General features: G+C 38.5%; 1 protein-coding gene across 3 annotated transcripts in view; it reads left to right on the forward strand.

The window, feature by feature from the left end:
* pde1cb (phosphodiesterase 1C, calmodulin-dependent b) overlaps window positions 1-18,199 on the forward strand; it is a 103,215-nt gene that overhangs the window by 7,278 nt on the left and 77,738 nt on the right. For 2 of the 3 annotated variants that reach the window (XM_039816539.1, XM_039816540.1), the window contains exons 2-3: window positions 12,624-12,674; window positions 13,364-13,529. In XM_039816539.1, coding sequence (XP_039672473.1) covers window positions 12,624-12,674; window positions 13,364-13,529 — 217 coding nt within the window. Of the gene's footprint in view, window positions 1-3,211; window positions 3,309-12,623; window positions 12,675-13,363; window positions 13,530-18,199 lie in introns of those variants that run through there. The other variant, XM_039816541.1, reaches the window with a different exon arrangement.

Here is an 18,199-nt window from a genome sequence, read left to right on the forward strand (position 1 = left end):
ATGGATCTTGACAATGACCCAACAGATGTATAGGTATAGAATATACCACTTAGAGCCGCTGTTGTACTACAAACCACATGATCCTTTTGAAATGTGCTCTGGCATTATAACCAACATACATCAGATTATTTATTGTGTATTTTGCTTGACAGGTGCGAACACAAATTCTTGGCACATACTTGGTATCTGTGTTGTCAAGTTGTATCAGCAGCCGTGAGTCACGTCTTTCTTATTAAAAAGGCGTAATGCAATTATAAGTAGTAGTAGTGTAAAAAAGCAATAAGCCCTGAGAGGCCGTGCATGGTTTACAGGGATTTAACAACAGCTAAGGGGTGTTTGGCACGATGCTGGCCTAAAGTGGCTTATTGCTTTTATACAATGGTCATGGTCAACGTACATGTTGACACTGGAAAAGGAGTTGCTTCAGTCTCATTGTACATGTGTATAATGACAATAAAAGGCATTATATTCATTCTATATTCATCTGTAAAAAAATAACTTGTTTGACTTACTATACTTACATTTTTCAAGATTTCAAGATTGCATTAGAAAAAGGCTGTGGGGTCATTCTGTAAAATAAACAGGGTTTAGTAGGAATGAACAACCTATCGTCGTATGGTTTGGAGAACTTGTTGGCTGAACGCCTCCACCATCCTTACATTAGCACATATTGAGGCTTTTAACAGAATGTTTTGTGAAAAGTTTTCATTGGCACAGTTAATAGGGTAATATATAAATCTGTAGAGCACCACATAGCCCTCTAAAGCATCATAAACGCAGAAGCACACTCCTTCAGTTAAGTGTATTACGCAATCTCCTCTCTATCTTCCATAACCCCAAATGCATTAAACGGGAAGCTTTGAATATACTGCAGCAAACTTTGACTATGATAAACAGACACCCACTCTCATGGAATAAACCCCTTAAGAACGCATTGGTCTTTGGCACATTTGTAATTATTTCATCAATTGCACACATTCTTTTAGACTCATTATTTTTGGTGACAGGACTGCAGCAATATGATAATATCATTAATCATATTGACACAACTGTGGCCTAACAAGCTAATCATTTTTAATTGTAAAGTCAAATTAGATCACATAGTGACCAGTTTAGGCATGTCAAACAAATGGTTACCTGGTGACAAAAGTAAATACTAAAAAAGTCACAATAGCCCTGAAACAGGCGTGTGCTTGATGTTGCAAAGTGAGAGTGTTGCAAAATTAGGATCCTCACTTATTGCTACATATAGTATCATTGCAGGTCGTAAAGAGCATGGTCACAGAAGAGAAAGAGAGGATAAAGAGCTCTTACTGTAGCTTAGCTAGCAAACAAAATGAGATGGATTGTAATTATCTAACAAGTGCATAATGTGTCTGCTGGAACTGCACTGAGTGACTCAAACTGGCTCTGTTGCAATAGATCTCCTGATTGTGATCGATTTTCTTTTCCTCAGACACCTTAACTGCTACATTACTTAGAAATTGTGCAATATTTACTGTTTATAGTACCATTGTTATGTATACGTTGTATGTATGTTTGACTATGTCCTTGTTTGACAGATTATTTAACAACTGGTGAACACTCACCCTTTTAGACCACACTCATTTCAATGTTTGATCACTCTTCAGTGTGTGATTGTAGTGCAGGTTTTTAAAGTAGGTGTTGCCACTGACATTTGCAGCCACACTGAAATCATAACTGTTCATTAATGTGGGGACGTGTTAATGCTTCTAAATCCCTTGTCTTTGTTGTCACATTGCTTAGATTATATTACCATGCCACTGAAGTAAATTACATAATTTTTATCGTGGCTGTTATTATAAAGTGGCTCAAGGGAAGAACAGAGAAGACCAAACACAAAGAACACATCGTAGGCCAATATTGGCTTAAATTATTCTGCATTAAGTTAAAGAGGAAAAATGGTTTAGGAGTGAGCAGTATAAAGTAATCACTAGTGATTTATAGGTAAATTACAATAAAAATACATTATGTCTTCTTACCCATGTGCCTGCTATTTTAGGCTATTATATCTATTGAATTTAGAAAAAGATGTGCAAACAAGCCAGAAGCCAGGAGCACTCACAGACACTAATCAGCAGGGAAAATGAAACACGAAAAAAATTCTAGAGCTAAATGTCAGATGGTGCTAATAAGGGGAACTTTTTATCCTTTGTTGATCTGATGTGTGCATAGATGAGGAGATGTGTATTGGGTAAAGGAAATGTAGTTGTAATAAGTATAAAGGGACAATCTTTGCAGGGTAAAATGATGAGGAAAGCAGTGTCCTTGCTCCAGTGTCATTTCCAGTTTAAAATAAATAATTTCGAGGCAGTATGTGCGCTCTTACAAATGTAACTACTCTATTGGGTAATGTAGAGCTTGTTTTTTTTTCCTTCAGAAGAAGAGTATACTATGTACCCTGTTAATGGGCTCCAGCTTTCTGTGGCTGAGTAACTCCTGCAAAATGAAAAGCAGTGGCATTGATTTAATGACTAGTTTTGACTCAAAACACATAATCACTCTGTCGCTATCTTTCCCTCCACCTCTTCCTTTCCTCTCAGCGCTCATGCACCCAACCATTTTGTGGCTCAACACGATTTCATTTGTTTGATTCACGATTTTGTATGTTTGAGTGTGTGTGAGCAAAACAAGAATAGACTACAATAGGCCTGTGTCAAACCAACTCTGAGCTTTTCAGTGCTTTTGCTATGAATTCTTGACAGTAGGAGGAGTCACGTTCATTTGAAGACCTCTAGAGATGTCCTGTCCTCCCAACCTCCACCACCACCACTACCACCACCACCACCACCACTACCACGCCACCCACCACTCACACCTACTGTACCTCCTGGGGAAGAGAGACGAGGAGAGAGAGCGTGGAGGGAGGGGTGGAGGGAGATCGAGAGGAGAAAAACAAATCGAGAGCCGAAAGCTTCTTGAAATTAGCTAGTTGAGGTGTAAGAAATGGAGAGAGGAAGAGAAAAGATGTGTATAACAAAGACAAGGGGAGGGAGAAGGACTTGAGAGAAATACTCCAGCTCGGTGCCTTTACTGAGAAGTGGTGAGTCTTTGACAGTTCTCCTCCAGCGCGAGTCAGAGGACTACATTTTTTTTTCTCTCCAGGAGGAGAGTTACCCAAACAAAACTGAAACAAGATAGTGCAACTGACAAGAGGCACTGAACAGATTCAAAGGTGCACAGGTGACCGGAGGTTGCCAAAGCGATGGAAGCTAACTCCAAGAAGCATCGATTTAGGAAGGGTCGGAGTGCCACCTTCAGCATTGACGGCTTCAACATCACCATAGGTAAGACATTGTAGGGTAGGCAGAGCAGGAGGAAAGGTAAAGTGTGTTTGCATGTTAGCAAGATGCATGGAAGTGTGTGTGACAGGAGCAGAATACATGTGGGTGAGAGAGTGTGAGGCAGAGCAATGAGGCGTTTGGCTCCAACACAGTGACATTGTTAAACACATCACATTCCAGTCCCTGTGCAAAACTCGCTATGTTTAGTCCATTCTACTGAAGTTGATGCGTACCTCTGCAATTCAAGTACACCATGGAAACAAGGGGGCTTCAGACTTAAGCTGTGTGCTGCTGACGTCACCATGAATTCATTCAATTGTCTTGACAACCAGAGTGTTGAGGAACTTATGTGACACTTATGTGCCTTTTTTAAAATTAATTTATTTATGTATTTTGAGTGCTTGAGAAAACTCTCACAGGAGTGAGTGCTGACAATGTCGAAAATAGAGCAATGTGAAGATGTTCTGTGCTGGAGACTGTGTCCCCAAATCTGTTGGTAGGTTATTAGAAATAGTTTGACAGATTTGTTGCGTTTGTTGTGTACACAGCAGAGCTAATGTCACAAGTGTGATGATAAACAACATGTGTAGTTTTTCTCAGTCTCGTTTTGGTTAATATAGTAAGATAAAACCTTTATCTTAAAGCTGTCTTTCTTTACAGAGAAGTTTAAGTTGTTTAAACTGATCATGTGCATTTTGCTTTTGGACATAGGCTTTTAGGGGTAATTCAACACTGAATCACATAAGGCAGAAAACTGTCGTTGCACCTTTTGCCACGCCCCAGTCAGTGTTGTCACAGCAGGGGTTTGCCAGAGCTGATAGTAAACAGCTGCTGCGACGTCACTGGGTCGAGATATCCAACAAGCTTGTAAGTCTCAACCCACAGAGAGACGTGTCAACGTCAACAACTTTTGAGATGACTAGTTGTAGTGTAAAAGCGGTCAAATGCAGAGGGAGTTATCACCAAACCTGGTACCTTGCCTCAGCTTTACACAGTGTTTCTTTCAGGTCATTGTTTTGGTTTTAGAGCTTCCAACTTGACTCATCTTGTTTTCAGATGTAGCTGCTGTTTTCAGCAAATAAACTCTGATAAACCCACGCAACCCACCTAGCCCAAACAGCAGTGAGCATAGAATTATGTAATGGTGAAGATAGTGGGGCATTTAGAAGTTAAAGAGCCAGACAATTCCCTCAGGAGTTGGTAAGAAACAGAGCTAAAAGAAATGGTTTTGGAGTTCAAATTTGTTAGGGGGATATAATGACTAAGTGGGTAAAGGCAAATCATAGAACAGCTAGAACAGTCTGGTAAGTTCAGAAAATTGCATCGTTTTATGGTAATGGAGCTTTTAAAATCAGGAAATACAACGCTTATGCCTTATTACGATATTACCATATCCAAAATCTAAGAAAATATCTAGTCTCATATGACGATATTGATATAATATCAATATAATACCCATCCCTATGGTCAGAAACATGACTTCAAACAAATGTCTATATCTGCTGGATGTGTAAATAAGCAACTGTTTACTTACACTGCAACAACTTTATACGATGATAATATGTGCCCCAAAGTGGCAAAACAATTATTTAACCCTGCTTTAATGTTGACAATATTTGTTTTTGTGAGAGACATGTGTTTTTTTATTTCCATGCTCACCAGGTACTGTACACATTCTCCTCTTGATATTTATGTCAAGTCAAGGACTTAAGACAGCCAAAACCAATGTCTCCATATTGGTCTGGTCAGTTCCTTCTTACTACTGGGTGATCAAAGTGTTGTCTTAGTGCTTTATATTAAATTTCACCTAGGTTGAACTCTGGGCCACGAGCTCAGTGCTGTTGTTATTGCGTAGCATGAGACACAAGAAATACTTGGTCTATTGCACACACTGCCCACCTTAACTTATCTGCATGATATGGATGTACTGATATGAAGGGGAAAGTATTAGTGTTATGGGCATGAAGACACAAAAACAGGAAGAGAGATGCCTTCAATAATTTCCGGATATCTTTTTAAAAGCATTAAAAGCAACCCTAAAGGATTTTATGATATTTATGATCCCACAGAAAATAGACTTTGGATTTTCCGCTCGCTTGGACACATCCTGTTGCCTTTCAAAACCTGCCTCGATCACACATGGCCTATTTCATACTACCCACAAGCATGGCAGTTGTCATGGTAACCCACAAGTGTCACAATCAATAGCTCACTGGGCCTAAGATTCAGTCTGCACAGCATTTTTCTAATCACCTCCTCTGAAGCGTGACTCCTAAGCGCTGCTAGCTCATTGCCTGGCTGGACACCTTGTGTTCACTCCTCTATTAACCTCTGAGGCTGCGCCATTCCAACTGAGGTGTTTAGTGGTGTGTTACGCTTGTTAGCTTTGTTATGTTTTTGTTGATGTTGTGAACTCATGTGGAGAAAACATATTTTTACTTTTCAGCTCATCTGCGGGGGTATGGAGCATTCATGCTTTAGTTTTTTTTACGTATAGTTTTTTTTTTTTATCTTTTACTCTAGCAAACTACTGAAGAAGATTGTGTATTCTTAATTTGTGTCCTTGCCATGGCAAATACAGGTTTGGCTTGGTGGCAGTTTTGAACAAAGTGAGGCTCTATTGGGAATGAATGTTGTTAGTACTAAAAAGCATTTTTGTCTGTTTTTCTTTTCTTAATATCTTGTAGTACAGACTCCATGCTTGACACATGATTATTGATTCTTGATCTTGAGAACTATTTTCCATACAGATCTCTGTAAACTTCTGAAGTGTAAGATTATACAATATTATTATTATTATTATTATTATTATTATTATTATACACTTGTATATATTTTTCCTGGCACGTCTTTCTACACTACTGAAATAAGTCTAAAACATAGATTGACTAAACATTCTTGTATATTTTATCCTAAAAATCTATCTAACTTTTAAATGTAAATGTAAACCTTTAATGTCTCTAACACTATCATATAACACTGTATAAAAAGCAATCTTAAAAAAATTCTTGTTGATAGGCTATTATCAATAGTATCAGGGCATCTAAAACAACCACATAATTATCAGGAATCAGGAATACCCACTGCCCCTTTTCTCATAAAACAGACCCAGTATGGCTATACTGCATGTAGATTTTAGGGATTTTATATACCGTATAGGAATATACATTTCACTTTTACCATAAGTTGTTGATAAGGTGTTAACACTACCTAAACATCACACCAATCATCACTGACCTTTTCCTCAATTTTTTTATGTGCTGAAAGTTGATACATTCTCTACTTGCAATTTTGTTTTTAGTAACTAGCATTTTGCTGGTTGATTTAATATTGCAAACTGAGCTGGGATTTACTGTATGTACAATCAATTCAAACCCTTTTTGATTTCCCCAGGATAATCCACACATTGTCAATAGGCTACTACTTACCGGGAAGTTTATGTGACAAAAGATTGAAATTCCCAATAAAACAATAATATAATTAAAACTTACAGCACCATCAGTAGCCACAGTCAGTTGATAGTCTGTTGAAAGCACACAGTGTGTCTAGATTTCACAACAACAAAACAACTGTCTGTCATTGACAGTCTTGTTTTGTCTCATCCTCCTCTTCCCTAAATATTATTGTATATTGTGAAATTAATGAATTTATGTTACTATAATTAGTACTAGCGCCATGCAGGGCAAAAGTAAGGGTACTGTATATTAAACCTTAGACAGGTTAGTTCCATCAACGTTTGTAATTCCAACTCTCACTCTGTCTGTTTCATGCCTTCTCTCTCTTGTTGGGCATGGGTGAAAAATCAGCTAAAAGCAGAAGGAGAGTCATACTTCTGTGGGCACAGTGGTGAAGTTCAGATTCACACACAGACTTTATTCTAATCAAAGGGAATGTATGTATATTTCCATGGTGAGATCATGGTGGTATTTTTCTGTGTTCAAAACATTTTTGTTGTTCTTGCTGAATCCTACATTTCCCATAATCCACCCAACAGCATCTTTTAGTAAACCTCCCCTGTCTGGTAAATGCCCACATCTTTCAAACTCGTAAAAATTCTGTTGTATAATGTCTATTGTTAAAACACATAACAGGCTGAGTGATGATCCTTGCAGTAAACTGACCTTTCCGTGTAAAATTGGTGGAGTGCACCTTTAGTTTACAGACTTAAATTAGGCAACAATTGTAATTGATGTTTTTGGATGCTGCTGCAGGTTTGTCATTATCAATATTGTCTACAGCAGTGAACCCAAGGTATTCTAGGTTGGTGGTGTAACAAACCATAAATCCTAAACTCTGGGATGATCAAACTAGACAAGTTTTTAGTTTCCAAACAAGAATTTGTTCAACCATATCTAAACGGGTTCATTCTGATTAAAGCTCATTCACTGTGAGCGTAAAAGAAACGTTGTCAGTTGAGCGCTCATTAAATTCATCATTTTCCATTTAAAAAAAAAATATTGCAGAACTTCCTATTCCACTCCAGTGGAGCAACAAATATTAAAGACTGTGTATTCAGACTACAGAGATACCTTTTGGAAAATGGTAGCACATCAGCATCAGAGAAAGCGAGTGAATGTTGTGTGAAAAAGACAATGCTGACAACACTAATTATATACATCCTAGTCCACTCTGTCAACATTTACCAGATGATGGATTCCAAAACATTGATGATAAAACACAGGTAGGGACCCCCAATGCCACCTCTCACAGAGGCATATAGTGCATTCCATTTACCTCAGAACTCGGAAGCCGATGCTGGTAATGACTTCACACCGGAGTTGAATGCGTTCCATTTACAAGTCGGATTTTCATTGTTTTCATTAGCTCTAGCCAGGTTAGCCATTGTTAGCAATGTCAGTTTATAACAACACATTACGCTATTTGTTTTCACAAAAACCAGTGTAGCAACATGTCCACAGATAGAAAATGGACAGGACTGTGTGTATGACTGATAAGTGAGACACAAATAACATTCAATGGTGTTTTTTGCCCAAAACTGCTCCTTCCAGGCAGCGCTGCGACCGCTGCCTTCAAGGCACCTAACCCTAACCCTAACCTTAACCCTAACCCTAACCATAACTAGTGCCTCCCAACGGTGCCTTCCAGGCAGCGCTGCCTGGAAGGCACTGTTGGGGGCAAAAAACACTGATAAACACAAATAACAAAGAAGTACTTATAACTGTATGTTACTACAGCTTTCACAACAGTTGATGCACGGGGCATCCATATTGGATTTTTAGCTCAGGGTACTCAGTGTTGCCCGAGTTCCGAGCTCAGAAATCCGAGGTCAGGGGGCGTGTTTCTGACTTTGACCTCCGAAAATCCGACTTCCGAGTACAAATGGAATGCACTATAAAGAGCTGAGCCACGGTCAAAACTATTTGAAGCCATCTTTATCAGAGCCAAGAGAAAAAGTAGTACAATTAAATTGCATCTTTTTTTTTTTTTTTGCCAGTATTTTGTGCCTTTGACAAAACCTTTGGCATCTAACCTCCTTCATCCTCTAACAGTTGCATATTGTTAATTAACTGTACATGGAAGATCCGTGGACAATCTGAATATTGTTATAAGCCTAAATCAAACAATATTGCTTATATCCCTCACAGGGAGGTGATGAAGAGGCTATATGCTCTGCCAGTGGGAGAGATTTAATGAGGACCACAAACATACACATGCATCTTTAATATCGCCAATGGCCTTTTCTTCTTTTCTACGTCTTTTATCCCACATTAAAATTTGCATGCCCTCTAACAGAGCATGGCTATCCATTATCATGAGGATAAATGTCAACCCACCTCCACGGCACAATTTAGCACACTAAGATGTCCACTGTAAGACTAGAATTATAACTGTAGAACTGCAGACCGACATGATACAGAAAGTACTATAGAACAACCTCGAGGTCAGTCTTTTCTGCTTCTATGCTGCCTGTAAAGGTTCTGACACTGACACAAATGGGAAAATGCAATTTCCACGCGAAACACATTAGACAAAACTAGAAATACAGATACTGATACACAAATTGAAGGTGGGTGGGAGAGTGTAGATTACGTTATTACAGTAACAGAATATTAAAGCAGTTTGTCACTGAATTTTCAGAAATGAAAAAGACCTTTGTGGTAGTTTGTGGTAGGCCAATTCAAAATGTTTTTTGGGAAATTATGACTCAGACAGCTTTTTATCTCAGAGATCTGTAGGGTAGGGTGGAAGAGTATTTTTCTTTCTTATGATCCTCAGGGTTGGCGTCACTTTCATGGTCAACAAAGGCCTGACTAATGTCTCTCGAGCCATCAGGGTTAAGCCTGAACATCCACAGGTTGTGGAACTAAGCTTTGAGCATGCAGATGTTCATCTCAATCCTGGATTCAGTCCTACTGTGGGCCAGGCTGACGGTCAGAGTCAGTGCCTCAGCGAGATCGGTAGCAGTGCTCTCTGTCACCAAGGAAACCATCAAACTCCTGGAATCTAGGGCTCTAAGGGCTACAGTTAAGTTTTGATACTTAAGATTTACAAAAATACCTACACAATTGGACTCATCCTGTGCAGCTGTTCCTCATTGTAGATTTACAATACATCTGTGAATTGGAGCCTGGCCACTTGAGTCGTAGTAATTACGTGCAGTCTATTGTGAAGTGAAGCTTTTTATAAGAAGATGATAACCAGCTCTGTCTTTTCCTGCATATTAATGCTGTAGAATTACTTCCCTTTTTACACATTCACCTTGATTTACTTTGATGGGTATGCGGGTTTTGTGAGCACAGCCAATTACACTGGGAATCCCTGAAATATAATTAACTGATCAAGCCAGAATGTCCTTCACCTAGAATCATTTCTCATTTACACTGGAAAACTATGACCTCTTTGGAATTCTTGTCTAAACATACAATATGTAATTTTCTGCCGCTAGCGGTCTAAAACAAAGGATGGTAAACACAGACGTTTGATGACGTTGTGAAGTTGCGTGGAATTATGGGAGCTGTAGTTTTTATTGTTAAACACCATCGCCAATTAAAATGCATCTGTTCAAGGACGAGTTTACCCATTGAATGTTTATTCACGTTACGTTTAGTAATTGCAATAAAGTAATTGTGATTTTCCCCTTTCAGGATAAATAAAGGCATTCTTCTTCTTCTTCCTCTTCTTAATGTTTATTCATGTCATTCTAATACAATAGCTGCAGTTTTCCCAACATAATTACGTTTTTCTTGATTTGATTTGTATTGGTAGCTGACCAGTTAGTGAGCAAGCAAGCTAACATTGTCACAATATCACATATGTCACTTGTCAATGTCACCTTTTTGATGTTTTTAACACCGGGGCGAAAGGGGTTTGTTGTAACGTTACTAAAAAATCTCTGGGGTGGCGAGGACCTCCGAAGGCCTTTGTTCTGCAGAAGATCTCTCCAGCTGGCCGGAATGATCTCAGCTTCTTTTTTGTAATCTCACCTAACCCACCTTTTGTCAGCTAAATTTAACTGTAAAGACGGTGGGGAGAACTTTGTGCTTAGGTACAAACTTCCATGGCCCCAAAAAGAAAAACGCATATCATCTTAATTTATTACTTGAATGTTGTACAAATATCTAATCAAGACACACATCAAAGCATGATGTTATAATTGTTGTCTCACCACCCTCTCACTACATAAACATACATACAAGATTTTTTTTATGTCTCTTTTATTTGACAGAACAGTGTAGTGGCAGGCTGAAAATGGGGGAGGAGAGAGAGAGAGAGAGGGTGGTAAGACATGCAACAAAGGTCCCAAAACTGGAATCAAACCCAAAGATTGACTGAGCAGTCAAACACACTTTTCTTTCATTTTTAAACTTGCTCTTAATTATACAGTAATTTGTATTTGTATATTAATTATTAATTACCACTATGACACATATTAACCTTTAGAGTTTCTACCTGTTGAAAACATTTGTCGACATTCTGTTGTTAGAGGAAAGCTTCTGTCTTGACTTCCTTACTGTAATGTCTGAGTTTTATGGAGCCAGCATATAGTGGCTGATAGAGGAACTGCATCTTAAGGCACTTTGGCCTCAATAACCACTGAAATGTGGATCACAATCACAAGCCTTATGTGCAGCAGTGAAAGCAAGCCTGAAGCAGCTCTTTTGCTCACTCTTTTCGGCTGGATGTCCGTTACCTTCCGCTTTCTTTGTGTTGTAATTTTAAACTCTGGTCGATTTATGAGGACTATGGTTAACTGCTCCTCAGATCTCTGCAGGGTAGACCGAGACAGCTAGCTAGACTATCTGTCCAATCGGAGTTTTCTGTTGCATGACTAAAACAACTTTTGAACGTACACATATTCCACCAAAACAAGTTACCTTCCCGAGGCTATTTTGCAGCGTCACCATGGCTCTGTCTGGTGCTTAGAGCTGCCCAAGATGATTGTGATTGGTTTAAAGAAATGCCAATAAACCACAGCATGTTTTTCTCCCATCCCGGAATGCTGTGTGGACAAGCCAGACCATCCTCCGCAGCGCTGTAGAGGAAGGTCTGGCAAAGCGAGACTAATTTATGGCAGAGACTCCAGCAGAGCACCATGTCTTTGGAGTAACAGCAACAATTATAGGGCTTTTCCCAATCACTGAAATCACACGTCACGGCAATTCTAGGGTTACCTTCATGACTGTGTGTATTACACATCTGCACAAGATTCCCCAGCTATTTTGTTGATCCTCAATAAGCAAATATATATCAATATTTAGACATAATAATGTACATATCAAAATAAATAAACAGCAAAGGCAGTAAGGACAGTATGTGGAGAGGCTCATTAAAATTAATTGTGCAGCATGTAGTGTATACATACTGTATGTTTGAGCGATTATGCACACAACACCTTTCTTTATAGTTAAGACTAACATGTGAACTGTGAATACTCACTGGTCTTTGTTGCACATGTGAAAATGCTGCATTTCCAGATATTGCAAACAATTTTGAGTAACCGTAGTATTCAACACAGAACAAGTGTGTGTAACAACAAAACAAAAGCTAAATATTTAAAGCTATAGTGCGCAACTTTTTTATATTAATGAACGTCCGTTACATTCAAGCCATTGCCAAATGAGTTGATACAAAGGGGTGGGGGTGGTGCAAGATCACTAAAGGTTTGCACCAACAGTGTTGTTGTAATTACTTAAAATTCCTCATGGGGGTGACAGAAACTACGCACTATAGCTTTAAAGTCATTAGTAATTACCAAAGAGTTTGATGTTTTGAAATAGTATGACATAAACACGTTGAGTATGTACACAACCCACATTTTCTGGCATCATTAGATTCTCTTCATCTGTTTTCTTCCAGTGGCGAATGAAGATGGGGAGAGCTCCACCAGACCACAGGCCAGTTTTGCACGTAAGTGTTCTCTCTATTAGTCAGACTTAATTATTAGTCAGTTCACTAAATTCAGTTATTTCAATTCATCACACCTTTCAGATTAAAGAATACAAGGGTTAATGAGATTAGCTGCTGAGACTTGTGACCACATCAGTGATATTGAGTGTTATTGAAGCAAGAAAAAAATATTTTAAAAGTCAATAACAATATTTCCCATAAATAATTTTGCTGTTTCTAACAATTATCTAATTTTCTGTCTGATTTTATTATTGTTTTATTGGGAACTGTTTTCTACAAGAAGTAAAGAAGAAGAAAGAAAGAGGGGCAAACCATACTGTTTTACAAGATCAAATGTGTTGAAATCATTAATTATCATCTTTTCAGTATATTCCAGGTGGTGCTCTCTAATATATATAGTCTACTACTTGTAGTAGAACTACTACTTGTCCACGGTGTAGTAAATGTGATACTTAAGATAAACTACCATTGGCAACATACATCCACATGGGGGCAGGATTACAAAGGCATAGAATTCTCTTACTCTGTGAGATCCTGAAAGCCATTCAGTGGAGATTTAACAATCTGCTTTTTGTTACATAATGTATACAAACTACCACCTGGTAACCAAATATAAGCTTGGTTCATGGCACTATACAAAATAACTGAAACACCACTAAGGCTTTTATTTTATTTTATTTTTTTTGCAGGCTCAAAGTCCCAGAGTGCTTTGTGGAACGCCATCACGGCAGGGATGGGGATCAAAGGCAAAGAGCAAAAAGCCCCCCCGAATGACACACGGAGTCCTGAAGAGATTCTGGCTGATGATCTTCCTACAGCAGATGAACCAGATGTCACAGAGAAAACAGCCATCAGGTTTGCTTTTGCCAGGCTGCTTTAGATTTTTTTTTATTTTTAATTATTTGTTAATTATCATGGATTAAATCCTGTGACAGGCTGCGGGTGGGACATCGACAGCTATGTCCAGCTCATTATTTTGGTGTAATTTGCATACTGTCGTTATTCCTTTTAAAATATAGGGAGGACACAAGGCAATGTATACCATCAGGCATCATTCTGCATTGTGTATTCATTTGGTATTTTTGTACTTTGATTAATGTAAACTTGATTATTAAGTTGGCAAGATTTGAAGTAGTTGCTGGATAATCTTCCTTTTGACATTTAACATTCTTCTTCATTCTTTAACACACACGCACACACACACACGCACACGGCACACACACACACACACACACACACACACACACACACACGCACGCACACACACACACGCCGCACACACACACACACACACACACACACACACACACACACACACACACACACACACACACACACACACACACACACACACACACACACACACAGTGCTAATTGCTGTGTTTGGCTGCTGACCTCAAGGGACGTGGGCAAGATTGATTCCACCTTGACAACAAGGACTTCAAACCACGATTAACATAATTTGTTGTCACTTTTAGAATATTGAACGTCTTTTAACGCCTGATTCCAATTAACCTTGATGGCTCTGGAGACCGTTACAAATGCCGCAGGTGGCGAGAAGTGAGCATTTGTAAGAGGATCCTAAAAATACACCTAGTGCGTGATAACAAGCTTTTAATGTATACAAAATAGACAAAGAGTTATGGCAAGCTGATTTGAAGGGACAGCTTTTTCCCCCCAATGTGCAAACATTCACAGATATTTATAATTGATGAAGTGTTTGGTATGATATTGTGGAAATTCCATTTGACTATTGTCTCATTTTTTACTCTACTTTCCTGCAAAGTCTCACTGCAGTAACACATGCTTTTTCTCTGGTACTTCTCCATGCTATTTAAAATTAAAGCACTGTTGTTCTTTGCCATAGTCTTCCCCAAGAATGCAGGCCCTTTTCTCCAGAGTAGGGTGGTGACAAGGATAAAGTGATTTTCCACTTGACTGGCCTGTTCCTTCATTTAAAAGCTACAGCCTAGTTTTTTAAATAAAAACATAGTCAGCGCAGGGCAGCTAAAAGCACTCTCACTTTCCATAGAGGAAACAGTTCATTTGTCCATAGAGACAGTGACTTATTTCAGTGTCATACGCTATTAAAACATAGCTTTAGCTTTAATCGCTCTGGGAAACAAATGCAAAGCACAAGCCAAAGGCTGCTAAATTTTTGGCTGAGACCGAACAATTTGCGTTTGTCTTCTGGCCTGCAAGGGAATGATTAATTTAAGTAGCACTAACAATTCAGATAAAAGTACAATACGCCCAAAAATACCCTTGCTGCCAATTTCCGTCTGTGTCGCATACGACACGAAACCACGAACATTAGATGTCCTGTTTAATATCTCCAGATCGATACAGTGTAGAGGGCGCACCCACAGGGAGTAGTGGGGATCTACACCTGAATGACAGACTGCAAGATTATGGCACACAATGAGTAAATGACCAAGGAACTAGCAGTAGGCCTAATCCATAAAATGATGCAAACAGCATGTCACCTCTGAGGCCAGAGCTGGCTGTTATCCTCCAGGTGATGATAATTAGATTTTATTGGAGAACTGAGAGGGACAATGTTAAGTGTAGAAGGCAGGATGAGAGTGAGTGATTTAAAGGACAGAAGTCATTAACTGGGCTTTTTTTTCCTTATATCCCTTGCACCATTTTAATTAAGCTCAACAGTCCATTTCCCTGCAAGTATCCTAATAGCTCATTTATGTGCTTTGTTGGCTGCAGTTTTCCACTTTACAAAGCTACCTTATTATCTTTTTACCTTTTTTCTCCACCTATTTTCAGATCAGCTGAATAGCTGCCTAACACTCCAGCTACATAGCAGCTGCTGGAATTGTTCATGATTAGAGCTGCTGCTACAACACAATAGAGTGCATGCCTAGTCACACAGTGAGACAGAAAACAATATGGAGCCATTAGTGTATAAACACACGCTGACTCATCTGTGTAGCTGATGCCATGCTGTTGTTTCTGCTCATTAGGAATTCCTTATGCATTTTAAAGCACTTGCTAGCTACTGAATGGGCTGTATAGGGTTTTCATGCAGAAGATCAAACCAGAGATATTTTTGAATGGCATTGTGTATGAATACTGTTGTGTCATCGTTTACTCCAAAGTCACTCACAATTTGCCACACACATGTTGTTTATGTTGCTATTGTAAATGTACTAGTTACTTTGCTGTAGATACAAGTTATAACTCTAATGTTTTACTGCTTTCTTAATATAATGTGTTTACCCATCACCTCACTTCACCAATTACAATTTGTATGTGATATTAACAGTGGCTAACTTCTTCTTGACACTTTCCATTAGGTGCGATAGCATGTAGATGCTGTTTAAAATTGTCTCCATTCTGCTTGCTAATGAATCAGACAAACATCTTAATGGTTGTCATTTAGATATCACTGTGTGATTTGAATACAGTATCTTCACCATCATTTCCATCAGCAGTGTTTCTCATCCGGTTCGACTGGTTTGAGTGATTGATTTTTGTTTCCATTTAAAATTGCAGCTCTGCTGTCGCAGCCAAACCTTTAAAGGGGTAAAATGCAAAAAGTACAAAAAGCCATTAAGGTTAATTCCATTCTGGTCCCAGGAGAAGGGGAAGTGAAAGGTTTTGGTCAAAGGATAAGTTATTACTCATTAGTCAAAATTACCTTTTTATTAGAGACTAATTGCTGTTGTATTTCACACATAATGTATGTTATTAGGACTAGTGTAGTCTGGCTCAACGGATGTACATTGCTGGGATAAAGCCTGACAACATCCGGTGTTGTCCATCCGGAGACAGATAAAAAAGACATTATTATTAATGATATTATTATTATGTGACACCTGGTAAAATTTGATTTAAAAATAGATATTTTGCCAGCAAGAATAATAGTTTTATGCACATTTTTAATTTGTGCATTAAAAGAACCTAACTGGAAATGCTGGAAATTCAAACAGACCTAGTGGATAAATCATGATGCAAGCATGTATTTTCATTCATTTAGTGTTTAACTGGTGCTCTTTTAATGACATCATCACATTGTGCCTTTTTCTGAAATTGTTAAATGGCTCTTGATACCCCCAACTCCTAAACAGTAGTGGATGGAAACATGCATTAATTAACATTTTCTTTTGCAGACTTTCTGATAATTCGGTTAAAATTGGGATTTTGGGATGGAAACTTGGCTAATGTCTTCTTGACTTGACTATCGAAAATAACAATCTTTTAAATCTCTTGTAAATAAAATTCATAACCAATAACTAAAGAGAGCTAAAGCCTAATAAACCATGTAAGAATACAAAGGTAACTACAGGTTATCAAATGGTGACTAGTGACAAAAAAATATTTGTTGCAAATTTCCAGTGCGTTTTGAGTACAAAACAGCCAGTACAGGTATCATTCAGTAAGTGCAATTTACACATGCACACATGCTGCTGAAACTCAGACATTCTTCTGTGGTCATCTGTGTGATTTATTTACTGGTTAATTGGATGCTTTGTGCCGCTGTGAACTTTACAGTTGATTAAGGCTGCTATCTCCATCGCGGCAGCCCACAGTTTTGGAGGCTGACCCGCAGGTTCAGAGACCCCCACTGACATCCCCTGTGCAGCAACAAACTCCCTCTCACTAGCCTCAATAGCCAGCTAATGAGTCTCCGCTGGCCAGTGTGACTGGAAGCACATGGGCAAATGGCAGAGCTATTCATCAAAATGATTGAGGCATGACCTCATAGTTCTGATGTTAAAGAGCTAGATCACTGCTGTCTGCCAAATTACGCCACATATTTCTGGATCGGGCTTTTATACAGTTTGCTATAACTATATAAGAATTGTTTTCAACAACAGGAAATAAAATAAAAATTGCAACTGTGCTAAACCTCTAATGACCAAATCCAGAGTTGCCCAGAGTATGAACTTATGTTAGCAATATATCCAGTATATTAATGATGCTTGGGGTCATATAAACCTTTGCTTTGGTCAATATGTTTATTCCCTTGTGTGCAGCATGTACACTGGTTATTGATTAAAGTATAGATCAATAGAGGCTCTTGAGGGTTGAGGGTCAGCTTGGTTTAATCATACATACGTTTGTAATTTATTATTATTTACATGTGTAAAGGTGAATGAAATTAAAACACATTTTATTTTAAAAATAAAATCTACTTATAAATATAGTTTTTGTGTTTTTCCCAGAAGAAGGGTTAAAGCATTGCCATCTGCTGTGATAAGATCAGTCCATTTTCTTTAAATGCATTCACAAATAGGCTAAAAATACATTAAAGGGATTTCTTTGAATCTGACCTCACCCTTACCTCATACCTCCTGACCTCACTCTCTAACAGCCTATTCACTTTGCCCACATTACAGTTTTTAAATACACTATATGAATTGCAAATCGTTCACCCATGACGTGAACAGTTCCTTCTTTTTAGGCTTTGCACACATCTTGTTGTTGGGTTAATATAGTAATAGGATCAGAGCAGTTACAGGCTTTAGGCACTTAGGGGGGCAGGAGAGTATTTTGTCTGCATGGCA

The sequence above is a fragment of the Perca fluviatilis genome, chromosome 11, assembly GCF_010015445.1.
Source record: "Perca fluviatilis chromosome 11, GENO_Pfluv_1.0, whole genome shotgun sequence".
NCBI lineage: Eukaryota > Metazoa > Chordata > Actinopteri > Perciformes > Percidae > Perca > Perca fluviatilis.